Source organism: Pteropus medius, unplaced genomic scaffold (assembly GCF_902729225.1).
Source record: "Pteropus medius unplaced genomic scaffold, Ma_sr-lr_union100, whole genome shotgun sequence".
Classification (NCBI taxonomy): Eukaryota; Metazoa; Chordata; class Mammalia; order Chiroptera; family Pteropodidae; genus Pteropus; species Pteropus medius.
The window spans coordinates 380,888-407,913 of record NW_024343732.1 but is presented as its reverse complement, the minus strand read 5'-3'; the positions used below and the strand labels follow the sequence as shown (position 1 = coordinate 407,913).

The window sequence follows — 27,026 nt, the reverse complement described above, 5'->3', positions numbered from 1 at the left end:
AGACAGATGAGGAGCTCAAATGGTGGCTTCTTGAAGATAGTGGAGATGCTCTCTGCAGACAATGGGTGTCCCCTATCCTCCCCTGGCCTTGCCCCATATCTTCACCCTCAAACATGAAGGTGTCCGCCTCAGCTCGGATGTCCTCATCTGTCAGTTCCTTCCCATCTTCATCCTGAAATAGACAGTAGACAATGCTCAGCCCACTTCATCCCCCCCTCTGCATGCTATGGACTCCTCCAAAGTCAAAGATACCCCGCAACCCTCTCTTAAGCCAAGCTGCAGAGAAAAGATTTCCAGGAAGATGGAGGTATGCAACTTGTCTAAGAAAGCTGGAAAGAGAGAAAGAGAGTCAAAGGTGAGGGGAAGAAGGGAGTTTGTGTTTCTTGAGCAGCTCATAGCACCAAGCATCCTGCCAGATGTCCGACAACGATCTTTTGATCAGGTTGTATGATGATCATCATTTCATAAGTGAGGAAACTGAGGCTCAGAGGGAAGAGTCAAATGACTAAGGTCAAGCACCCATGAAGCAGCAGAGTCAGAATTGGAATCCAGGACTGTCTGAATCCAGAACTCAAGTGCTGCTCAGAAATTCTACAGAAGCACCACCAATGGGCGACCACCTATCTCCGCAAGTCTCACATGTCTTTAAGGTCATGCATTTCATCTTTGTAAGTGTTGTGGGCTGAATTGTGTCTCCTCCCTATCCCAACTTCTCAAACTCATATGTTGAAGTCCTAATCCCCAGGACCTTAGAATGTGAGCATATTTGGAGATAGGACCTTTACAGAAGTAATTAAGTTACAAAGGGGTCATTAAATGAGCCCTAATCCAACATTACCGGAGTCCTTATAATAGAAAGGGATTAGTACACAGACATGCACAGAGGGAAGACCATGTGAAGATACAGGGAAAACAACCACCTACAAGCCAAGGAGAGAGGCCTCAGAAGACACCAACCCTGCTGACACCTTCAGACTTCTAACCTCCAGAACTGAGAAGATAAATTTCTGTTCTTTAAGCCACCTAGTGTGTGGCACTTTGTTACAGCAGCTTAAGCAAGTGAATATAATAAGCCTTATGTGTTTTACATCTGCCTGCATCCCAGGTCTATGTTAATTTAGATGTTTATTATTTTAGGCAGTTGGTGCAGTTTGTGAGGAGGCCGTCCTGGGCCCTACCCTCCAGGGCCCAGCCTCACCCTGGCCAAGAGGAGCACATCCATGAAATCCAAGGTCTTGCCCTGCTTGGACTTAAGCCAGGCCTCAGACCCCAGCTGGCATAGTGCCCGCCTCCGCTCCTGGATGACTTCCGTGGTGAAATGGTGTACGGTGTCACAGGCCTGCCGGAAACGCCGCCCATCTTCTGTGAGGTAGTAGATGAAGTCGATGTGGTTGTGCAGGCGATACTGGCGTCGGACCACCAGTGCACTCAGCTCAATGATGGCCGAGATGTAATCACTCATCTTCCTGCCACAGAGAAGAAGGGCAAGGGGCATAGGCCCATGTCCTAAGACAAGCTTCCTCTCTCGGTGGATAGGTAACAAAGAGAGGCCCTGGATTAACTATATCTTCTTATATTCTTGATGTTCTGACATCTGGGGCCTCACTGACTGGAGAGATATTGCCCCTCCCAGGACTAGCCTGTTCTTAGAGACTCGCCCATAAGCATACCTTTCTTTTGCAAACCATCAATCCAGATTTCCTACTCCTAATTTTCCAGGCTGAGCCACTATCCTCCTTCCTTAATCACCCCAGGGCCAGATATTGCACAGCTAGAAGCACCCCTATGACCCAGAGCCTGCTTAAATTATCCAAACCAGCCAATCCTAAACCTGCATGCCCTGCATTTCCTGTTTCTATCTGCAGAAACCTGCATGCCCTGCATTTCCTGTTTCTATCTGCCATGCTTTCTCCTAGTGCTTCCTCATGTGGCCCTGTGTGGTATGGCATGTCCCCTCCTCTTAGGAACTAGGTAATGAACTATCTTTTCAATGGCAATGATCTTTTGATCTGTTGGCCTCACTGTACCTGAATAAACCCAAAATCTGGGTACATTTTAAAACAAGCTCAAAGAGGGATGAGGACTTCCAAATAGATGTAACACCAACTAAAACTAAATAGCTACAACCCACAGAGTGGGAGAAAATATTTGCAAATCATATATCTGATGGAGAACTTGAATCTAAACTATATAAATGGCTATAATCAAAAAAATAATCACAAGTGTTGGTGAGGTTATGGAGAAATTAGAGCCTTCACATGCTGCTAGTGAGAACATAAAATGGTGCAACCACTTTGGGGAGAAGTCTGGCATTTCCTCAAAAGATTAACCATAGAATTATATAACCCAGCAGTTCCACTCCTAGGTATATATACAAAAAAATTAAAAATATATATACACACAAAAACTTGTACATGAATGTTTATAGCAGTATTATTCATAATAGCCAAAAAGTGAAAACAACCCAAATGTCCATTAGCAGATGACCAAATAACCAAAATGTGGTGTTATACAGTATATGAAATACTATTCAGCAAATTTAAAAATGAATTATTGATATATACTCCATCGTAGATGAATCTGAAAACATTATGCTGAGTAACAGACACAAAAGTCTGTATAAGTCCATCTGTGAAATTTCTGTAAGGGATAAATCTATAGACACAGAAGGAAAATTAGTGATTGCCTAGACCTGGAGAAGGAAAAAGTGGGGTATGAGTGCTAAAATGTACAGGGTTTCTTTTTGATGAAAATATTCTAAAATTGATTATGATGGTTGGACAACTCTGTGAATATACTAGAACACTAGATTGTGTTCTTTCAGTGGGTGACTTGTATGGTATGTAAATTACATCTCAGTAAAGCTGCCATTAAAACAACTAAATCCCTGCGGTAGGAGTTCAGGGAGCTGTCCTTGGTTCTGAAGTGTGCTGCTTGTTTTCATACACTTATTACAGTTTGTCTATTTGGTTATTTATTTGTTCATGGTTACTGCCTTTCTTCCCACCAACATGTAAGTTCCAGAAGAGCAAGACTGTGTCTGTTTTATTGACCACTATATTCACAGTACCTAGTCCAGGACTAGCACATAGAGGCACTCAGTAAAAATTTCTTGTATTAATTATTTAACTACTAAGGCCATCTCCACCTACCCAACTGAAACAAACCCCTACCAGACCAAAGTAACAAAGTCAGCAGCTTGTTATTGAAGACCTACTATGTGCTACAAACTTGCCATTCATTATGTCCCTTATTCCTTATATCCCCACTTAGACTATAAGCTCCAAGGAACTGAGATTTCTTCTGTTGCCCTACCGTATTCCCAATAGCTAGCATAGTGCCAGGCACATGATAGGTATATAATGATTATTTGATCAATGACTGAATGAACCAGAGCAATGGTTTTTTAAACTCATTCATTCAACAAATATTCACTGAGCATCTACTGTGTGCCAGGGCAGTGCTACATCCTTTTATCCTTAAAGCATCTCTCATGGAGTCAGGGATAGTCGTCAAACAAGGAAACAGAGGCTCAGAAAGTGAGGGGATACTTTCCAAAGACCACAAAGTCTTCATGGAGGAGTGAGGGAAAGTAGCATGTACTGAGCACCTACTATGTGCAAAGCCATTGACTCACTTATTTCATTCTTACACCATGACTATGGAGAAGGAATTGGAATTCCATGTTTTTGGTAAGTAAACAGGCTCAGAGAGATGATGTCAGTTTCCCAGAACCACATAGCTTGTCAGTGGCAAAGCACCAGCAGCCCAACGGTGCCTAATACCACCTCTCTCCTCCCACCACCTTGTCCCCAAAACACCTGGTTCTGTCTCCCCCAGGGAGGCCACACTCACTCCTGACAGTTGCTATTGTAGCTGAAGACACATTTCTGAAGACTGTCCAGGGTCATGAGGCTGACATGCTCAAACATGTCAAGGGAGATCACTGAGCCGTTTGCCAGACGCTGCCATTTTTTCTGGAAGAGAGAGACATTGAATGGGCACAGAGACTAGGGACTTAAAGCCTGGCTGACAGTGACCTAGATACATAATCAGTACAAGCCCAATGTATAGATAAAAGAAGTGAGGCTTTGTAATATCACATGACTCTTCCATGAGTTGGAGCTCGGACCAGTCTCCCTCCTAGGACACCCTCTTCCCATGAAATCTTGGGACTCACATGCATGATGTTGGTGCATTGGTTGAATATCTTCATGTAGGGCTTCAGGATGTCGAAGTGGAAGGCAGGTGTCAGCAGGCGGCGGTGTCGGCTCCACTTGTCACCTTTGCTGAGCAACAGTCCATCTCCTGGGCCCAGAAGACTGAGGTTAGGGGCCTCTCCTATTACTTTTTAACACTCCAAGAAACCCCGTGCCCCCCCCTTCCCTGAAGCCCCAGCCTCAGCCTACCCAGTCCCGCACTCACCCAGCCAAGGTTTCAAGAAGCCATAGAAAAGTTCATCCTTGGGGGCAATGGCAGCTATGGAGAGAGATAAGGCAGTAATGAATCAAAACAGAGTTCTGACCCTTGACCTCTTGCTTGACCTCCTTGGGGCTTCTCTCTGGGCTCTGACTTCCCATCTCACCTTTCAGTCCATCTTGACACCTTTGAAATATCTTTATAACATGCTGATCAGAATATAAGCCCCCACTCCCCCCCCCCACTCAAGCACTTTTCATGGTTCCCTATCACCCTGGTAAAGAAATTCAAGCTCAGGTTAGCATCAAAATCCCTGTCCCATCTTGCCCCTGTGTGCCTCTCCCACCTCATCTTTCGACATCACCAAATAACCCTACCTGCTGTCCCTCACTTCCAAACCTTTGCCTAGGCTGTGCTTTCCACCCAGAATGGCCTTCTTCAACTTAATCCATCCCCTCTTTTCTGCCAGCTCAGGCCATCTAAATTATACCTCCTATGCTCCCAGCTTCCAGCCTTGCCCTCTCCAGTCTAGCCCACACCCTGGCTCCACCAGGATTTTATCTGACTCTAGATCCGACCATGTCCTTTCCTGTACCAGCTGCTCATACCACTTTTAAAGTCCTGAGTGATCTACCCTGGTCCAGACCTTTCTCAAAACGTCTCTATCCTCCCCTCTCCCCACATATGCTCAATGTTCTAACATCACAGAACTTTTCTCAGCTCCTCAGAAAAACTGTGTTCTTTCTCTGCTCTGAGTCTTTCCACCAGATGCCCTCTCTGCCTCAAACATTCTTTTCTCATCCTTCTAGTCTCATGCTTGCATGCCATACCCTCCCCCACCAATCACTCTGGATTGTATCCATCCAGTGACAAGCCCCTTGGGGGGAGGAATCATGTCAATCACTGATACATTGGTGCTAATTAAATTTTTATTGTATGAATGAATGAATGAATGAATGAATGAAAAGGTGAATGAATTAATGAATGGATAGATGGCTGAGTGAGTAAATGCCCTTTCTATATGCTAAACAGATTTAGGACAGAATGGGCAGAGCCCCAGGAAGGAAGTACCTGAAAATTTCCATCCAGGATGGCCTTTTATTTGAAATATGACTCAGCCACCTACACACACACTTCCCAAGAACTGGCGAATCATGTTCGTAGTCATCTCTCCTCTCATTCTCCCATTCAACACACACCTCTTCTGCCATCTTTCTGTGCCCATCCCATGCTGGGTGATGCTGAAAACCCAGAGATGGCTCAGCTCCATGCCTGGAGGAGCTCGGGGTGTGGTGAGAAAGGGAAGCTGAGGCATGCCATGCAATTATCAAGAAGGTAGGAAGTGTGCAGGAGAGAAGAGAAGCACAAAGGAAAGGCTGTTGGAACTCAAGGCAGGCTTCCTGAAAGGGAAAATGTTGGAGAGGAAAGTAGATGTCTAGTTATCCCTCTCCTCTCTGGACTCTGGACTCCAAGCTAGGACCTCTAGAAGTCTTTCTGACACAAAGACCTGTCCAGTGTGGTCCTGCTCAAACACTTCCCATGGTTCCCTATCACTCCCAAGCTCATTCACTTTGCACACAGGTGCTCTGAGTCCAGCTTCTGTCTCATTTCCTACTTCTCTCCACACTTCGTCTTCACTACAAATACCCCAAGTCACCTAAATTTGTCTGGCACTATCACACATCTGTGCCTTTGCACTGGTAGAACCCTTCAGTACTCATGTGGCAAACTCTTATACATCCTTCAAAGCCTTCTCCAAGCCCTCTCCTCAAATGAGCCCTTGCTTTCCCATTCTTGGGTCCCTCCACCACTCCGACTCTGACCACTTGATGCCAGGAGAGTTCATGTCCAGGTTGCCTCTTCCATCAGTTTCTCCTCCAGTTAAAAGGGATGGTAACGTGTATCCTGGAGAAAGTCATGTAAGAAAAGCCCCTACATGGTGCCCAGCAGGAAGCTGCATATCACCGTGATTGTGAGCTTGGTCTCTGGGATGGCCAGGTCTGAGTTTATATTCCAACCCTACCACTAACTAGTTGTGTAAACTTGGACATGTTACTACTGTGCCCTTCCATGTCCTCACATATCAAAGGGGAAACAGAGTAACCCTACCTACCTCACGGCACCCCTACAAAAACTCAATATATTCCTGGCACACAGTAAGTGCTCATTAAATATTTGTGCATGTAAATTGAAAACTAACAAACTGTTGGCTATTTTTATTACTATGATTATAATTATTGTTCATCAGTGTCAAGAACTTGTGAGATGACTGTCTGGGTCCCCAGCTTATAGTAGGCCCCTATTAATGAAAAACAAATGCATGGCTTCCATGAAAAATAGTCTGGTTCCTTAAAAGTTAAACATAGAATTACCATATGACCCCACAATTTTTTTGGTAGATACTCCTAGGTATCTACCCAAGAGAAATAAAAAAAGTATGTCCATACCAAAACTTATACATGAATGGTCATACTAGCATTATTTATAATAGTCAAAAGGTAGAAACAACCCAAATGTTCATCAATGGCTGAATGGATAAACAAATTATGGTATATCCATAAAATGGAATATTACTCAGCCTCAAAAGAAAGGAATGAAGTACTCATCATTGCTATGATGTGGATGAAGCGCAGAAACATTATGCTGAGTGAAAGAAGTCAGTCATAAAAGACCACATTTTGTATAACTCCTTTCCTAAGACATCTCCAGAATAGGCAAATCCATAGAGACAGAATGTAGAATAGTATTTACCAAGAGATGAGGAGAGAGGAGGATGGCAAGTGATTACTTAATGGGTACAGGATGTTTTATGGAGTCATGAAAAAAAAGGTGAAACTAGAGAGAGCCGATGGTTGCACAACATTGTGAACACACTAATTATCTTACACTATAAAACTATACACTTTAAAATGGTTAATTATATGTTATATGAATTTCATCTCAATAAAAAACAAATGTATAAAATCAAGCTACCTGACTATACATCATGCTTTGTCCTCTATAAAGAATTTTCACCTACTTTCTCATAATAATGTTCTCTGTCCCAAAGACCCATTAGAAGATGAAGAAACAGAGCTTCCATGAGGACACATGCCTTCCTCACAGCCCATTGGCTGTCTGGGTTTAAGCTCAGAGCAGCAAGCCCCCCAGGGGTGGCACCCCAACGAGGCCCGAGATGGGGATGAAGTCTAACACTTAAGGCAGGCCTGTCCCAGCCCAGGCAGTCAGGCATGGAAGGGCAGGGGCACCCTGGGGCCAGGCCTCATCTGACTCACAGCTCCACCCAAGTCCATCATCCTGCTCCTCTGGTGGGGAAGGCAGTGGATATCTTGCCTGTTCTGAGGGAGGCGAGGGGAGTGGAAGAGGCTTGAGATCTACTAAATTCCAAGCCTATGCTGGGTGTTCTACTTCCTGATCTACTTGAAGTCTCAAAACCAGGCAAGATGATAATTAGAAAACTGATGTTCTGAAGTGGAGAGGGGAGCGGGTGTTGGAGAGGGAGAGGAGGAAGAGCAGGGGAAAGAAAGAAAAAAAAAAGGTGTATTAAATAGTCAGAAGAGAAGAAACCCTTATTAGCACCTACTTTCGTTATATTATTGAGTCTTCACAATGGCCCCATTTTACATATCAGAAACTGAGGCCCTGAGAACCTGAATGAATTGCTGGATCACACAGCAAGTATGTACTCCAGCCTGGATTCAAACCTAGCTCACCTAAGTCTTGGTTCAGGGCTCTTCCTACAACTCAGTGCCAATCCTTGGAAAAGTCACCCCTCCCAGGGTCTAGGTTTCTCCCTTGTGCGGTAAGGATGGTCATCCCCTCATAAACTTAATAATGGGGGTAAAAGTCTTGGGGAGGGCATAGCTGGAGGACAGGACAATGACCCCTTACTCTTTCATGGCTCCCAGGTGGCAGCCTTTGGAGGCGGTCTCCAGATATGTGTTTGTAGAGGCCCAAGCTGAGGCCAGAGGTCCTAAAATTCCTAGAGTTCTTTCTTTTCCATCTCTCTTCTCTCAAATGTCCCCTGACACTTTTAGAGGTGCCCAGCTACATGCAAGGCCACACTGAGGAGCCCCACTTATGAAAAAGATAGAGCAAGACACAAACATACTCAGCCCTAAGCAGTTAGAACTGAGAATGGGAAAGTCCAGAAGAGAGGGTTATAGTGTCCTGGGGAATCAGGGAAGGCTTCCTGGAGGAGAGAGTCATTGGATCTGCGTGTTGAATGCTGAGCAAGAGCTTGCCAAGCACACTTGGGTGTCCTATGCCTTGGGATAGGTGTAGCTTGCAGAAGGAAGAAGCAATCTTTCTATATTTCCTTCTCTGCCAGTCAGGGTCAGCTCAAGTGAAGGTAGAAAGCTGAAGGCTGGCTTAGTCAGAAGAGGAGTATCAGAATCCAAATGATTGGAGTGCCATATTAGAATAGAGCAACAACGAGTAAACAAAATCTTAGGCAAACAACTGCTTATCTGAATACGTTTTGTTCTGACTTTTCAGTGAGTGGGCATCCTCTCAAAGTTCCTGGGACTCTTAGACATTGTCACATTTTCCCATGTTATTCCCACTCTCTGCATTGCCATTTCTGCTTTGGTGAATTCCTATTCATCCTTCAAATCCCTACTCGAATGGCCCTTCTTCTGGATAGCCCACCTGCCTAGAAGCTCTGGTGGACTCTGGGAGTTAAGGGTTTACCCATCACTCAGAGGCCCAATCCACCTACCTGAGGCGCTCAACAGGGGTTTGATGTAGTCGGGGTGCATCAGAACCACCAGTGGCAGGACAGGCCCCATCCACACCAGGATTGCATGGTGGTTGTCATCTAACACTTTCTTTTCATCTTGGAGGCCCCTCTCATTTGGGAGATACTGTGGGGGATGGAAGGGAAGGATAGTGAGGAGGTGCCCAGCCCCAGCTTCCCCTAGCCTTTCCCTCCTGCCACACCTCCCTTGCCCTCAAAACAAGCTGAGAAGGGCTATGTGACTGCAGGCAGCTAGCTGCACCTCACTGAGCCTCCACTTCCTCATATGAAAACTGGGGAAGAATCAACTCTCCATCTGAGGTCAGTTGAGAGGATTCATGAAATAATAAAATGTGAGAACCCCAGCACAGAGCCTGACACACAACTGATGTTCAAGAAATAAAAACAGGACCAGTAAACAAAATAATGATAATGGATGGCATTTATCAAGTACTTCCTCTGTTAGTAATAAAATATTACTAGTATTGTCATATTTAACACATACATGTGCAGTGTTGGGAGCTTCTCTGGACTTTTTCTTAGATTTGTATATTCAACCCACACAAGAACCCCATGACAGAGCTGTTACTGTTTCCCATTTTACTTTGTCTGAAGTTAAATGTGAGTAAATGACTATCCTGATTTGGACTCTCTGGAAGCAGGTCCTGAGACAAGGGTTCTAGGGCAAGTAGCTTATTTGTGGGGTGATTCCAAAAACATGGGTAACAGAGTAGGGAAGTAAGACAGGGAGAGAAAGCAGCCAGTAAAGAGTGGGTTGTCAAGAAAGTTACCGCCATGGTCAACTGGGGCTCAGTGGCACTGGGGACCTCTGGGAGACATGTATCTCATAGTCAACCCAATCCAAGGGTGAGGGGGCTGGGTGTTTATACACCAAGTCACATAGTACCATAGTCACTAGCCGAGGGCCACTCCTGGGGTTTTAACTCTCAAGCTTGCAGTACACACAGGCAGAGGGAGCTGCTAGAGAAAACCCTAGAACACAGGTGCCAGCAGCTGAAAGTCATGTCATCGCACCCAGAAATGGGCCCAGAACATATGGCCAGGCACTGGCACCATCTGCCATCGTGGCAGAGCCAGGATTTGAACACAGGCCGTCCAGCTCCAAAATGCCTGCTGTTAACAAAATGCTCAATGAGGCAGAAGTACTTCAGGCTCAATGTCAGATGGATCTGAGCTCAAATGCACCCTCAGCCACTGTGTGACCTTGGGCAAGTCACTTAACCTCTCTGAGCCCCAAAGATGAAATCCATAATATAGAGCAGATCCATCCCTAATTCACAGACCATGAGAATTAGGAGAGAGCTCATCCACGAAGGGGCCTAACCCAGTGCCTGGCCAGCGGAAGGGCCCAGCAGTTGTCAAACGAAAGAATGACTAAATGAGCAAATGACTCCTCTCTGCCTCCTATGTCTCCTTCTCTGTTAGTCTCAGCCCCGAGCCTATTCACACCCAGTGGAGATCATGGCCTCACCCAGGTCTCATGGCCCCGGGAGGCAGGCTGGGTTTATGGAGTCAAGGCCAGGCTTCGGAACCAGCCCTGACCAATGGCCAAAGTTGCCAGGGCCTGGCTACTACCTCTACAACCACCATATAAACCAGAGGACTTCCTGGAGTAAGGGCACTGGAGATGGGGCATGAAAGGTGATTAGAAGTTCATCTAACAGAGAAGGATATTCTGGGAAGAGGGCACAGTTTCGGCAAAAGCTGTGAAGTAGAGGAAGCCAGAGCCTTGTTACGGGAACACAAAGTCATTCCGTGGGACTAGAGGAGGATGCTAGAACATGAGAGGAGGCTAGGGGGTGGAATCAAAAGGGGCTTGAACACCAGCTGAGGAGCTGGGACCTTCCCTAGACAGCAGCGGGTACCCTAGAGAGTTTGTGAGCAGGGGAGGGACATGGTTAGATTCAAGAATCCTTCTGGGGTGGGGGATGGACTGGAAAGGTGAGGCAGGAGCCCAGGGAGGAGGCTGAACCATGGTCCAACAGGTGAGGATGAGGCATGAGCAAGGGTGGGAGGATGGAAGAGAGAAAAGGGATTCAGGCACAGACAAAACTTAGTGAGTGCTGTTCCCAGGAGGATAATTCCAAAAACTAAATAAAATAAATGTTCTTTGCATTATTGAGTGGAAAGGCATCTCCCATTTCCTTCTTCTGAGACGCTCCCTCTGGGGAGTATCTAAAATATTTCTAGAATCACTTGATACTTCCTGTCCCTGCAAGACCCAAGACAAGAGCACATACATCCACCACTGTGTAGCAGGCTCAGTGTCAAGCCTGCTCCAGACATGACTGCAAGACTTGTAAAACAACCCCACAAGGCTAGTAGGAACAATCACAGTCCCTGCATTGCAGATGGGGAAACTGAGGCACAAAAGGTTAAGGAACTTGCTCAAGGTCACACAGGCAGTAGATGATAGATACAAGCATCAGGTCCACACTTAATGACCACTGCCCCAAAATGACTCTCCAAAGTCCACCTCGGTACTCAGCATGGGGCTTCAGTGCCCTTGGGAGTCTGGCTTTCTCTTCTCTGACCTCTGAAGCCCATCTAGAAAAGTACAGCCTTTCTCATCAAGAAACTAGAGGCAGCAGAGGAAAGAAAGCTAAGAAGACTAGAGCCAGACAGCTGGGTTTGAACCCCAACTCTGTCACTTATGAGCTGTGTGACCTAGGGTCAGCTACTTAAGCTCTCTGATCTTCAATCTCAGCTGTAAATGGGGATAGTCAAGGGATCTGCCTCCTAGGAGTGTCAAGAGGACTGAATGAGTAAACATTTATAAATAGCCTGAAATAATACTTGGCACATACATGTGAAATAAAAAACGAAATGCAAAGAAAGGGTTGGGGTCCTGACCTGGGAGAGAGATGAAACCATGTTGGGGGTGGAGACGAAGCAACAAAATCTACAGGTGTATGCTCTCCTTGTCCCCCACCAGGATCCTAGAACCTGATGAAATTCACAGGCATTGGTACCTGTATTCTGAATATATTATAGTTTATTATGTCACAGGATATATCATATGAAAGGTATGGTGATAGCCTGGAATTATGGAGAAAACCTTGGAGTCAGCTCTGCCTCATCTCAGCTGTGTGACCTTAGGTAAACTTGCCCTCTCTGAGCCCCCGTCTCACATCCTATAAAATGGATCTGTTCATGGCTCCAACCAGATTCTTGGGGGGATGCAGGAAGCCAGCAGTCCATCAGCCTCACTGAATACCTGGGACCTGCCCATCCCTGCCCCACCCAGCCCACCAGCCCCTCACACACCATGCCCATGTGGCCCAGCAGCCAGTTGCGCCGGGGCGGCTGGGGGAAGCAGCGCAGCCGGCGACAGATGATGTGGAAGTGCCAGCAGAGCCTCAGGAACTGCAGCAGCAGGCGGAAGAAGAAGAAGAGCAGTGAGAGGAGGAGCACAGACCCCGCATACAAGCGGAAGGCAGTCTTCTCCAGTCCCAGAAGGTGCAGCAGGCATTCCGTGATGGGCAGCATCCTGGTGGGACACATAGGGTAGGGGTCAGTGCCAGTGGGAACCACCCGCCAATCACACGTGCTATACACGTGGTAACCTGTGGAGTCAAGCATGGTGTGCCTGGCACACAGGAAGCATTTAATACATGTGAGTCCCAGATGCCAAGGATACATACCACTCATGCCCCCAGCAGGGACCTCCAGTCAGCTGGCCAGATGAATGCACCAGTGCCCCACCATGTACCCTCAGCCTTGACTTTGCAGGACATCCCTCCTAACTTCTCTGCTCATGCATAGCTGGCCAGAGTGCTGGAATATTAAGACACACTCCGCCCCAAAGGCAGCTCTCATCAATGATTGATGAGCATTGCTGGATAAAATACTCCAGCACCTTCTTTCTTCAGCTGCAATGGCCCTGAGGTGGGGGTTCCACATGGGCTACCAGTGGGATTAAACTCCAGCTGCCCACAATAGAAAATTTCTCTACTGGATGCCTCCCTTATCCCATCTCTCCCTCCCCCTCCGCCTCCTTCTTCTTCCTCTTTTAAATTGAGGTGAGGTTCATCTGACATAGAATGAACCATTTTAAAGTGCACGCTTCGGACGCATCTAGTACATTCACACTATTGTGCAGCCACCACCTCTATCTAGTTCCAAAATTTTTTCATCACCCCTAAAGGAAACCCCATCCCCATGAGCAGTCACTCCTCATACCCCCGTACCTTGACTCTCTGACAACCACCAGTCTGCTTTCTGTCTCTATGGATCTGCTTGTTCTTGACTTTCATATAAATGAGATCATACACCATGTGCCCTTTTGTGTCTAGTTTTTCCACTCAGCATGATGCTTTCGAAGTTCATCCACATTGTAGTGTGTGTAAATGCTCCATTTCTTCTGCTGAGTGATATTCCATTGTAAGGATATATCACAATTTGTTTATCCATTCATCTGTTGATGGACATCTTGAATATTTCTGCCTTTTGCCTATTGGGAAATGTGCTGCTATGAAACTGCGTGGACATGTATTTGAATGCCTGTTTTCAATTCTTTCAGGTTCATGTCCTTCTTCCTTACTGGCTTTTGCTGTGATCACAGATAAACTACTTACACTCAAATACTTGATCTAAGGCCAGCTCCTTAAGGAACCAAAACAAAGTGGGTGGGTAACAATAATATTAACAACACAGTGACCCAGCGTGGAGCGCTTACTATGTGCTGTGTACTATGCTCAGTAATGTGCATGCCTTGTCTCATGGCATCTTAAAGCAGCTCTTAGAGGGAGGTCCTATTATTCTCTCCATTTTCCAGACAACTCAAGGTCAGTTCCCCCAGCTCAAGGGACACAGGAGTTGGCAGAGGCCCCCGGAAGCCCCACCAGAGGTCAACCTCAATCACCCTCACTTCAGAAACCCACAGATCTCAGACAATGCCAAAGCGATTCCTGAAAATGCTTGGTCCTGTCCTCTTCTCTTCTTTTCACCCAATCCTAACAGTCAAGGGTTCCCTCTCTGCTCCTACCTCCTCAGGCAACGCAGATAAAGGAACTCTGCAGGTCTTCACCTGACCTTCAATCTCCACCCAACCCAGCCAGTGGTGCCCCCTACTAGGCGCTCAGATTCATTGGCTCTTCCCCCAGCCAATGCCCAACCACATCAACCATACAGAAGACATGAAGTTTCTATTGGTTACTGCATCCTGGGAAAAGACCTGGGTGAATCATCACCACATTTAGAAAGTCCCACTAAGATGGTCTGACTTAAAATGAAGATGGCATGACCACTCATTGGATGGCTACCATCAAAAACAAATAAAAAAACAAGTGTCAGCAAGGATACAGAGAAATCAGAACCCATATGCATTGCTGGTGGGAATGTAAAATGGTACAGCCATGTTGTGGAAAACAGTACTGAAGTTCCTCAAAAAACAATTAAACATAGAATTGCCATCTGTTTCAGCAATCCCACTTCTGGGTAGATCTCCAAAAGAAGTAAAAGTAGGGACTCAGATATTTGTACATTCACATCCATAGCAGTGTTATTCACATTGATCAAAAGGTAGAAGCAACCCAAGTGCCCATGGATGATGAATGGATAAATAAAATGGATAAATAAAATTTAAATAAAATAAAATATATCCATACAATGGAATATTATTCAGCCTTGAAAAAGAAATTCTGACACTTGCTACAACATGGATGAACCTCAAAGACATTGAGTTCAATGAAACAAACCAGCCACAAAAAACAAATACTGTGTGATTCCACTTATAAGAGGTCCCAAGAGGAGTCAGATTCATAGAGAGAGGAAGTACAATGGTGGGTTCCAGAAGCTGGGGGAGATGGATGGGGAGTTAGTGTTTAATAGGGACAGAGTTTCAGTTTGGGAAAATGAAAAGGTTCTGGAGATGAATGGTGGTGATGGTTTAGTGTGAATGTACTTAATGCCACTGTACCCTTAAAATGGTTAAGATGGTAAATGTTATGTTGTATGTATTTTACCACAATTAAAAATCTCTTTTAAAATACAGACTGCCTGATATAGGCGATATGCCCCCTAAAAGGTCCAGGAAGGGTTAGGGGTGGGAAGTAGGTAACCTTCCAAAATGAAGCAGTGAGATCTCCAAGTCACAAGTCCAAGGCAGATGCTCTGAACTGGGGATGCTGATGTGCAATTAGGCTGCCTCTTGAATGAGCAGCTCCAGGTGACATACTCAATAGGAAGTAGCCATGGGTATTTATTTCTTTACAAATTTAACAGTGGATAATGATTCTCCCCAGCCGGGAAGCCAATTAGTGATTACTACTAAGAATTGTGACCTTCCTCTAAATGTTTCCATGTGCTAGGCCCTTCTCCAAGTGCTCTACATGCATTTCTCCAGCATTCAGTTGGCAAATCATTGTTGAGCCCCTGCTGTGTGTGAGACTCTGTTCTGGGTGCTGGGGATATAATGGTGAGTAGGACAGACATAGCCCCAGTCCTCAGGGGAGGTGACCCCCACAAATGGAGAAGAACATCATATAAAGGCTATGTGTTATGAAGGAGATAAAGTGGGGGGGGTGGCTGAATATTGCCCCCCTCAAGACACCATTTCCTAATCCCTGGAACCTAGGAATGTGACCTTATATGGCAAAGTCTTTGCAGATGGGATTAAGGATCCTGAGATAGAGAGATTATCCTGGATTATCCAGGTGGCTTCTAACAGGAATCACAAGTGTCCCTCTAAGAGAGAGGCAGAGGGAGATTTGATACACAGAGGAGGAGATGGCCGTGTGAAGACACAGGCGGAGATTTGAGTGAGGCAGCCACAAGCCAAGGGTTACCTGGGGCCATTGGAAGCTGGAAAAGTCAGGAAGGATCCTACCCTAGAGCCTTCAGAGGGATTGCAGCCCTACTAACACCTTGATTTAGACTTCTGGCCCCCAGAACTGTGAGAGAAGAAAGTTTTGTCTTTGGGGGAGCCAATATTGTGGTCATTTGTTAGCAGCCCCAGGACACTAATACACCGAGTAAGAGGATAGAGAGCAATTCTCTTAGGCGAAGTAGTCCAGGTGGGTCTCTATGAAGAGAGGTATCTGGGCAGAGCACTGAGTGAAGTGAAGAACATAAATAAAGGGGGCTTTCTTATTAAATGTGCATACATGTGCATGCGCACATGTGCATGCGCACACACACACACACACCATGGGTTCTAATCTTGACTCCACTGACTGGCTGTGTGTCCTGGGTCTCAGTTTCCCCATCTGAAACTGGGGTGGATATAAAAGATAATCTCGGAGTGGGGGGAATCACCATCTTGGCGGACCCTAGACTCTTGCAGGGAGAAGTCAACATATTGAGCCAACAGGGGGCCATATGGGTCACCTCTGATCCCTGGGCAACCTAGCTGCAGTCTAGCTCTCATCTCAGCCACCATAGTCACCTTTCCGAAGGTCTGCTACTCCGCTGCTCTAACGCCCTCCATGTCCCCCACTGCCCTCAGCTTGGCACCCAAAGCCCTTCAGGAGCCGATCCCTGCTCATCCTCCACATCAGCCACAAAGATCCCCCTTCTCAGTCTGTTTTGGACCCCTCTTCACCCAATTTGTAAATGTTGGGGCTCCTTAGGGCATGGCCCTGGGTCATCTCCTCTCCCTCTGTGTACACCTCCTGGAGAATCTCACTCCCCATCTAGGGTGACCCTGTCTCTGAGGCACCGCCCACATCTTGGTGTCCAGCTCTGAATACACCTCTGGTAGGTTGAGCCACCTCCTGGGTACCCCTCCCCGGGAGCATCTCCAGGCTCTCAGATTCACCTCACCTTCCTCTTTCTCTCCACATTCAATATGTTGTCAGGTCTTGCCACTTGTCTGTCCTAAACCTCTTTTACATCTGTTCATTCCTCTCCATTCTCATCACCCCAATCCATGTCAGGCTGCCACTGCAGGATGTTCCCCATTGGTCTCCCAAGTTCTATCCTGGCCCCCTACACACTGCATTCTCCACACAGCAGCCAGAGGGATCTTCCTCAAATTAAATCAGATCATGACCTTCCCCAGCTCAGAATCCTCCCATGGCTCCCCATTACACTCTGAACACAATTCAGAGTCCTTTCCATGAACCACAATGCCCTGTGTGGCCTGGCCCCTGCTGACCCTTCCAACCCTGTCTCCCAATGCTCTTATCCTCGCTCACTCAACTCCGGCCACTCCAGCCACAGGCCAGGGTCATTCCCACATCAGAGCCTTTGCACATACTGTTCCCTCTACTGGCATGCCTTTCTCCCAGTTCAACCCATGGTGTCTCCTCCTCATCCTCCAGGCCCAGCTCCCCTTTGACAGCGAATTTTTCACCACCATGAGCCACTTCACTTTTCTCACTCTCTAAAGAATTATTGAGCATCTACAGTTTGTGGTGGCTTTCTCAATCATTCCTTTCATCTTCCCAGCAGCCCTCAGAGGGAATTGGGGGACTTCTGAGTGGAGTCACAGCAAGAGTCCCACCCCCCACCTAGGAAAATCCTAGCTGATATCCCAACAAAAAAAAAATGTCTTCCTGAATGAAACAGGAAGAAACTGGAATGAGAGAAAGCACCAGCCCTGAAAAAGGGGACCCTATTCTGGGTGGGTGGGTCCATGGGGAGGTCAAAGAAAAAAGTGGGTAAAGTCTTGTGCCAACATCACCAACCCCCTATGCCAAGTGTGGGCTGCAGCCTTCCCCAGGACAGATGCCAGCTCTGCTCTTAGCAGAAAAAGCAAATGCTATGGGTCCCCAACTGGCTCTTACCTTGGGGGGCCTCAGTCTTCTCATCTACCAAATGGGAAAAACAGCAAGAGGTCCATCTGATGCTCAAGGGAGGAGCTCAATAAGTGGGTGCATTGAGGAAGTCATTTACTTTCTGCAGCTGAGTTCCACCTGCCTTCCAAATGAGAGCACTCTTGTCTGAATCCCCCAAAAGAAGGTGCTACATAAGTTTTGAGGTGTTGTGACCACTGTGAGAAACAGTTTGGTGGTCCTTCAAAAAGTTAAATATTAAATTACCATATGACCTGGTAATTCCACTCCTAGGTATACACCCAAAAGAATGGAAGACAGGGACTCAAGCAGATACTGTGTACAAATATTCATAGCAGCACTATTCACAATCACCAAAAGGTGGAAACAATTCAAATGGCCATCAACTCATGAATGCATAAATATCATGTGGTCCATCCATTCAATAAGATACTATTCAGTCACAAAAAGGAATGAAGCACTGATATATGGTACAATGTGGATGAACCTTGAAAACATCATACTGAGTGAGAGAAGCCAGACACAAAAGACCACATGTTGTATGATCCCATTTATATGAAATGTCTAGAACAGACAAATCCATAGAGAGAAGAAGCAGATTAGTGATTATTAGAGGCTAGGGCAGGGGAAATGGGAAGTGATTGCCAATGAGGACAGAATCTCCTTTTGTGGTGATGTACTAAATGCCACTGAATTGTTCACTTTAAAATAGTTATTTTATATAAGGTGACTTTTGCCTCAACTGTTTTAAGGCAAACACACACACACACACACACACACACAGCAGTTTGAAGGCCCATTTGAAATTTCTCACAGTGGTTGCCTCTGGAAGGGGCCTGGAAGAACTGGAATGGGGTGAAGGGAGACTTAACTTTCACTCTTCATCTTATGGGACTTTCTGATTTTCTATACCATGAGCACATATTGCCCATTCAAAAGCATTTTAATAACTATAAAAATTAATGAGTTGACTGTACAACCCAAACAGTAAACTCTAATGTAAACTATGGACTTTAGTTAATAATTATGTGTCTATATTGGTTCATCAGTTGTAACAAACACACCGCACTAATGCAAGACGTTAATAATGAGGGAAATTGTAAGGAGTTGAGGGGAGCGTGTTGGCATTCTATACGTCTAGTGTAATTTCTCTGTAAACCTAAAACTGCTCTAAAAAGCAAAGTCTATGTAAAAATTAATTAGTTAAAATTAATGAAAAATGAGTTAAGATGCTTTAATTAGGGATGGATGTCCTGGGGTGCAGGCAGTTTTCCCTTTCATGATCTGGGTGCTGGTGACACATGTGAGTTCAATTTGCAAAAACTCCTGAACCATCCAGTTCTGGAATGTGCACTTTCCTGTACATATATTACACTTCAAGTTAAATAAATACAAATAAAATGAAAAGTTGTTAGAAGATGGTACCATCTTTTAAAATGTGTGGTTTTACTCAAACGAGCTTGGGTTCAAATCACGGCTCTGCTCATCCCCACGTAAGCAGCCTTGAGTGAGTCCAATCTTCAGCTTCCATTGACCAATTTGGAAAATGGATTACTAATAGCAGAACTTACCTGTTAAAGTGGTTTGGGACACACTTCAATGAGATGAAGCTTGGCAGGTAGCATACAAAAGTTTAGCCATTATTTCTATTTCTACTAATACTATTTTACGGAAAAACTCAAAGCTGACATTCAGGATGCTGTGGGAGACTAGAATGCCCACTCCTCTCCGCATCGCCCCCAATCTCATCCCAGACACCAAGCAGGGAACCCAGAAGCCCGCCCTGGCAGAAATGGCCACGCCCGTCCTGCTGGGGCCCAGAGTGATCTGGAGAGGGAGGTGCCAGTGGCTCCAAGGCCCACACCTATGGAGGGCTGGTTTGTCAGGTTAGCCCAGCCACCAGCCAGTCAGGGACTTGTCATACAAGGTGTGTGGGCTCCTGAGAAGGAATGCAGGACAGAGACCCTGACCTGCTAGAAACCACCTATCTGTCTGTCCTTGAACCACAGGCACTAGAGCCCACTGGCAGCCTAACAGACAAGAACCGGACACTGGTCCCACTGCCCTATATCACAGCTTTGCTCTCCACTCCCACTCACAGCCTGTAGTCAAGACAGCCTGACCTCATCGTGGTTCATGGCACCTCTTTGACCCCCTCAATGCTGAAGGCCGCCCCACCCAATACTCTTCCTAAGTGCCAAGACCTGGAACACCTGAGCTGAGGGCTTACCCCAAATTCCTGGGGTTCTGAGAAAGAGCTTCAGGGGCAGTTCTAGGGCAAGGCCGAGTTGGAAAATTGGCATGAGGAGTGGGAAGTCTCACTGCAGCTTTGAGCACCTTTATAAGTCATCCTGATAGAAAAAGAAGTTTGAAAACCACCAGTAATTTAGATCATTCCAGGGCTGCAATCATTTCTGTGCACCATCCTGAGCGAGAGCGGCCACCATGCTTAAATGTGAGACTTGAAAAGGGTTCTATAAAACTTTGCTGCATGACCTCAGGCACGTGTCTGCACCTCTCTGATCCTCAATTCCCTCCTTGGTAACACAGGAACCATATTACCCACTTCATCAGGCTATGATGACAATGAAGTGTTTTTAATATGCTCAGCTTGGGGCTTGGAACAAGCCGTTGATCAAAGGTACCTCTCATTGCTGTTATGCCTCCATCAAATTCAGTGTTGTTATCCAGCCATCTGGGATTTGCTGGATCAGGCCCAACTTACTAGAGAGGAGAAAGAGGGTCCTATTTTGTGAATAACTCCTGAGTCATCCAAGCCCCTCTGCAGTTATCAACCCAGGTCACTACTGGCCACGAGCCCAGAGCTAATGTTACCACTTAGAAACCTAAGCTGGGCTATACGGAGAGACAGGGGGTCATTGGAAAGTGCCCAGGATGTTGGGGTCACACAGGGCTGGTTTGTTCAAATCCCAGCTCCCCCACTGTCTCCCTGTCTCCATTCCACTTCCAGCCCCAGACTCCCTAGCTGGTGGGCTTCAGATGCCTTGCATGGTCCAGGCCAGTTAGCTACCCTTTGGTCTAAGGGGTGAGGACCTGGTCCCTGGGACACCAGAGAGCATCGTGTCACCAGCATCCAACAAACAGCTAGAACTAACTGCAGGACCTCACACAACCTTTACGGCAAACCCTGGGATCCCAGGAGGATATCCTGTTTTCACAAAGGGGCACTTCGCGGTGCTGTGCCTGCCATGGATGGGTAGAGGGATCTGAAAGCAGCCAGACCACAAGTGTGAAGTCCACCGGTGGGACACACAGCCTTCTCTTTAAGACAAAGAAATCCCGACTGACCCCAATCAGCCCTTCGGAGGAGTTTCAGGGCAGGGCTTCTTTCTTTCTGAGCTCTCCTGATGGGGGAGTGACGGTCTTCTTGAGGCCCCTGCCCATCACCGACACCCAGAAAGAAGGATACACTCAGGACTCTGTGGCGCGAACAGACGCAGCGACCGTCGGGGACACAACCACGTCCTCACATTCTGAGTGTTCCTGACACGCAGCCCCGTCCTGGGTCCTGGGATCCGCAGGACCGCCGAGCGCAGGACCGCCGAGCGCAGACCCTGGCACCCGCCCTGCCAGCCCTGCAGCCGGTGCACCTCGGATTCCGCATCCCCCGACCCCGCATAGATGCACTCACCCCGCAGGTCTCCGCCTCTAGCCCTCAATCCAGATGAGCCAGCGCCAGCGCCGCCACCTCGTTCTGACCGCTCCGTCCCGCGGCCCTGCTCTTTAACCCCGCCCGGCGGAACTGCCAGGCCCGCCCCCTGCCTGCCCTCCCGGGCCTCGCAGGCCTCTGGGCGGGGACGGAGGCGGGGCCCAAGAGACAGAAAAAGAGAGATGCAGACAGGGAGACAGGGAGAGTAAGAGAAAGGAAAAGACACAGAAACTGAGTTGGAGAGAGTGACAGGTGAAGGGATGGAGAAAAAGAAAGACAGCGAAAGAGACGTGCGGAGAGACAAAGACTGGGACACCCGGAAACCGCAAATGTTCAGGCTCCTTGCCCCGCTGCCTCTGCCTGGCTCCCATTAGCGCCCAGATCCTTCATCCCCCACCCTCTCTTAACACCCTCCTGCCACACCAACACTCCTCATGGCCCCCACTTCAAGGCCTGCTCCCGAGCTTGGAAGGAGTCCCTAAACCAGCACCCCTGACTCCCCACCAGCCCCCAGGAGCCTCCTCTTGGGGTCACCAAGAATTCTCAGACTTCACCAGCCCTTGGGAGCCAGCCCTTCTGCTCCATCTAGATCCTGGGTCCAACCCACTCCGCTGGGGCTCTGCAGCCAGTAACAGCCTCTCCCTCCAATAAGACCTCTGGTCTCAACTGGCAGCACCAGAATCTGGTCCTGCTTCACCCGCCACTGCCAGCCACCTTGACCCTCCTGCTAGGATATTGTCCTTGGTCAATTCATCTGCTCCAGATATGTCTAGACAGGATCAGTCCATCTCTGGATGTGAGACAGAGATACCAGTTCTTGGGCTGTGGGTGGATGAGTGGCTGACCTGGACAAGTGGGCAGACAGATAAAAAGACTCACAACTGGCCTCGGGCTCCCCGCTATTTCCCACAGGGCCAAGCAAACCAGATGCTTAGGAAATATCTGTCAAAGGGGGAAAAAAAGCCACAGGAAACTAGAGAGAACAAAGGCTCCAACCATTATTACAGACCCATCTGGCACAGGCCGTAGGCTCAAAGAGAGGCGTGACTTTCCAGATTCAGGCAGGGGCCAGGTCAGACAGTGGGAAGTCTGAAGCTATGAGAACACAGTGAGTTCCAAAGTCAAAACCACAGTAAACCATAAAGAAGATGAAGAAAGGGCAAGGATGTGCAGATATTTCCCCCCAGGATAACTATTCCAAAGCCTTTTGATTTATCAGAAATAAATTCTTGATGCAGTTACAGACTCTGTGCCTAGGAAGTGAGCCAGTCCTGGCTTTGGGAGACAACCAGGCAGGAGGTCTCACCTTGCTTCTGGTTAGCCTGGTGGATAGGACCAAGAGGCAGAGCAGGTCCAGAATGGTGCTAAACTCTCTCAGAGGACAGAGCCTAGGGGCCAAGGCCAAACACAAAGCTATAGCTTACAAGTGTGAAGAGCATGGACTCTGGAAGCAGAAAGTTCAAATAGCTCCATCATGTACTCGCTGTGTACTGAGATGTTTTAATGCTTTAGGAGAGCAGTTCTCACCCAAGGCAATCTGTCCCCCAGGAAACATTGGGCAATGTCTGGAGATGTGTCAGGTCATCACACCTGGGGATGAGGATATTGTGGGCATCTAGTGGGTAGAGGGCAGGGATGCTACTAAACACTCTACAATGCACAGGGCAGGCTCTCACAACAGATTGTAATCCTACCCCAGATGTCAACAGTGCCAAGGTTGAGAAACCCTACTTCAAAGTGTAGAGAGCACTTCTGTATTTAGCACACAGTATAAGTGCTGGGTAAGTGCTGACTGCTATTCATAACCACTGTGGAGCTTCCAAGCTTCTCCCTCACTGGCAGATCCTGATTGCAAATTCCAGTTCAGAGAAAATAGTGGCTTCTGAACCCATTTATGTGCAATCTTTGGTCAGGCAAGTCCTGTGTTAACCTCGCTCTGTTTCCCTCGAAACTGGGATCTCCATGAGGTGGGACTCCAGCATCAGCTGGTACGGGGCTGGGAGGTGCTCTGCTCAAAATAAATCTGTGCCACAGTTGATTGACCACTGTCTTCCAAGAATGGGAATATGGCGGAAAGTAAAAACAGACCAAATCCCTGTCCTCATGGAACTGAGACTCAAGTGGGGAAAGCAGAAAATAAAGAAACATGTCCACAGGGAAATTTCCACCAGTGAAGTGATCTAACATAGAGTTTTGCGATGGGGTAGAGGGGATACTATTTGTGGGTGGGTATCAGGTCCCTTCCCTGCTGAAACCTGAATAATGAGAATAAATGTTGAATCACATCATATACCTTAAATATATATAATTTTTATTTGTCAATTGTACCTCAATAAAGCTGGAGGAAAGAATAAATGTTGAATGAATTAATAAATGAATGAAAAAAATGAATGAATTCTCACAAGTCTGAATGTCACGGAAAATACTCCAGCTGGTTTCCAAAGTCTGGTACAAGTATCCTGTTAAGCCTGGTAGTTTTAGATGGCATAGGGAGGAACATTTTCTATTTGCTTTCTATTTTATATATTTATGTTAAATGAGAGATTTGGTTTGATGAGTAAAGAAAAAAATATACTTGGCTTGTATATTAACTCTACAGTCTTGTAGGTATAATAATAGTGATATAAATTTTACTTTAAAATAAATAAGATTTTAAAGGAAAGAAAACAATGAAGTAATAGAAACATAATACGTAGATAGGCAAAAATGGTGACAGAGGATTGTGAATGGCTGAAATTTCAGAATCAGACACTATCTGATTGGATTAAAGAAGATGGAGGAGGCAGCTTGAGACCTTTAAATTTGAGTTTTGAAAATAGGGCAGAATCTCAAATTCCAGAAAACAAGAAGCAGAGAGCTCAAAACTTAAAGGAGAGAATTCAAAAGCATTGTAAGACATCCCCCACACTCTACCCCGCTTGCCCCAACAGGTGGTAAACTTGGACTCTATGTTTCAGTAATGTTTCCTCACTGGGTGCCTGCTGCATCCTCAGAGAGGGTAGGAGGGGGCGGTGTTTCCAGATGAAGAAGAGGCGATTCAAATAATTGAAGCCTGGCTGCTTGGAGGAAACAGAAGGGAGGCCAGGAAAGGCTACGTGAAGGATGTGACATCTGAGCAGGGACTTCAGGGAGAGGTTGGATTTCAACATGTGCAGGAGAGGGGGTAGGGCTCAGGCACAAGAAACCTGAGGGTGTGGCTGGGCAGGTGGCTTCCCCTGGCCTGGGAGTGTGAGAGGGGAGGCTAGAGGAGTACAGGGGTGAAGGCCAGTCCCAGTGGTCAAGGGTTGATCTGGTAGGCAATATGGGGTCACAGATGGTACTTAAGCATGAGAGGAGCCCCTTTTTGATTGGTTTGTTTTAAAGCACTTTGGAACTTAAGATTTTTTAGAGATATAGATTTTTTAGGGGTATGGGGGCAAGGGGCGTCCGCATTGGCGACTGGCTGGATGTGGGCTTCCAGGGAGCAGAGGAAGAGAGAAGAAGGTGTCAGCTCAGCTTCTCCGCCCTCAGAGAGATGGTGATGAGAAAGAAAAAACAAGTTGAAGGTCCTGAGGATGAAGAGTCACTGAGAGTAGGCTTCCTGGCCATGTGACCATGGGCGAGTCACATGACCAATGTGAACTTCCATCCTGTACAGATAAAGTAAAAGAGATGACCATAAGATGAGGTGGTAGTTACAGGGTGCTCAGCCTTATGCTTGGTAAAGAGCTTGGGCTGAACAAACTTCAGCACTTCAAGTCTGTGCTTTGTTTTGGGCTAGCCCAGTGGTTCTCAGTGAGGGCGGATTGTTCCAGATACTCTGGTAGTCACAGTATGGAGAGGGAGGTGCTACTGATGTCTAGTCAGTAGAAGTCAGAGATGCTGCTAAACACCCTACAATGTACAAGATGCTCCCATCCCAAAGAATGATCTGGCCCCAAATGTTAACAATGCCAAGGTTACCTTGAGTCTAAAAGACTTATGGGCCATTCAGGGAGACATCCAGGAGGGAGCTGGACTCATTTTGAGAAGTCTGTTTGTGAGTCACTTCCCTGTATTGGAAAGACAGCAGATGTCCTGGAGTGGGTCAATGAAGTTACTCGGGGAGGGAGGTGGACAGAGAAGGTAGGGAGACAGAAGCTGCATTTAGGGAGAGGACAGGCAGAGGCAAAGCACTGGAGGTGAAAATAGCCGTGTTTGGAAAGTTGAGGAAGAGCAGTAATAGGTACCATCACCTCTGCTCAGAGGTCAAGGAGCTCCAGCCCCAGGAAGGGACAGGGTTATGTAGTTTAGAAAGTCACCAGAGTCCTCAGCCTGGCAATGGCCAAGGTCTCAGTGAACGAAGGTCAGAGTGGGAGGATAAGAAATGGAGGCTGTGGCCGGATTAGGAAGATGGTACCAGAAAGACGTCTGGAAGTGGAAAAAGGCAGAGCATGGCCAGGGTGAGGGAAGGGCTTTTCTTGAGGCTCCAGAAGCTCATGGAAGACTTTTATGGACAGAGATAAGCAGAAGAGAGATCCCGTCATACACTGTTGATGGGCATGTAAAATGGTGCAGCTGCTTTGGAATACAGTTTGACAGTTCCTCAAAAACCAAAATGTAGAATTACCATATCTCCCAGCAAGTCCACTCCTAGTATATACCCAAAAGAATTGAAAGTATGGATTCAGACAGATACATGTGCACAGATGTTCATAGCAGCACTTGTCACAATTGCCAGAAGATGGAAAGAGCTCAAGTGTCCATCAACTACACAATCAACAATGTGTGATTCCATTGACATGAAATGTCCACAACAGACAAATCCATAGAAATGGAAAGTATATTGGTAGTTGCCAGGGGCTGGGGAAGGGGAATAAGGAGTGAAGCCCAAACCCAGGGGTGATGGGTATAGGGTCTCCTTTCGGGGTGATGAAGAAAAATTAGAATTAAATATAGGTAGAGTTGCCCAGCATCGTGAATGTATAAAATACCACTGAATTGTATACTTTAAAGTGTTTAATTTTATATTATGTGAATTTCACCTCAATAAAAAACAAACAGACTTCTAGCAGGAAACAGAGCACTCAAATGGGGTAATTTGAATAGAGTTTAATAAAGCACCATTTTCAAAGAGATAGTGCAGCATCCCAGGGGTTCGGAACAGCTAGGAGCTGTCATCATCCCTGGGGCCTAGGGCCCAGGGCTAAGGAGTTGAAGTAGTTACTGGAACCTGGACCAGAAAGACGTACATGGGGAGGACTGCCTGGCAGGAGCCATGAACCTTCAGTCCAGGGACACAGCCAGCCTGCATGAGTCATATAGGAAAGGAGATGAGGTATTAACAGCCTGACCTCACTTTCCACCTTCCCTCCAATGCCTGCTGTAGCTCCCCATTGGTTGAACCCAACAGGAAGCCATAAGGCAAAAAAGGCTGTGAGTGTCCATACAAATCAGCCTCCCAGGACACAAAATAGGGGCA

The 27,026-nt window shown here is 46.8% G+C and overlaps 1 protein-coding gene across 3 annotated transcripts in view; it reads right to left on the bottom strand.

The window, feature by feature from the left end:
* The window catches only part of CYP4F22 (cytochrome P450 family 4 subfamily F member 22), a 44,252-nt gene that overhangs the window by 4,722 nt on the left and 12,504 nt on the right, over positions 1-27,026 (bottom strand). For 2 of the 3 annotated variants that reach the window (XM_039867679.1, XM_039867680.1), the window contains exons 5-11: positions 12,446-12,668; positions 9,140-9,284; positions 4,426-4,479; positions 4,181-4,308; positions 3,856-3,977; positions 1,199-1,466; positions 106-172 (exon numbers count right to left, since the gene is read on the bottom strand). In XM_039867679.1, coding sequence (XP_039723613.1) covers positions 106-172; positions 1,199-1,466; positions 3,856-3,977; positions 4,181-4,308; positions 4,426-4,479; positions 9,140-9,284; positions 12,446-12,668 — 1,007 coding nt within the window. Of the gene's footprint in view, positions 1-105; positions 173-1,198; positions 1,467-3,855; positions 3,978-4,180; positions 4,309-4,425; positions 4,480-9,139; positions 9,285-12,445; positions 12,669-21,568; positions 22,413-27,026 lie in introns of those variants that run through there. The other variant, XM_039867681.1, reaches the window with a different exon arrangement.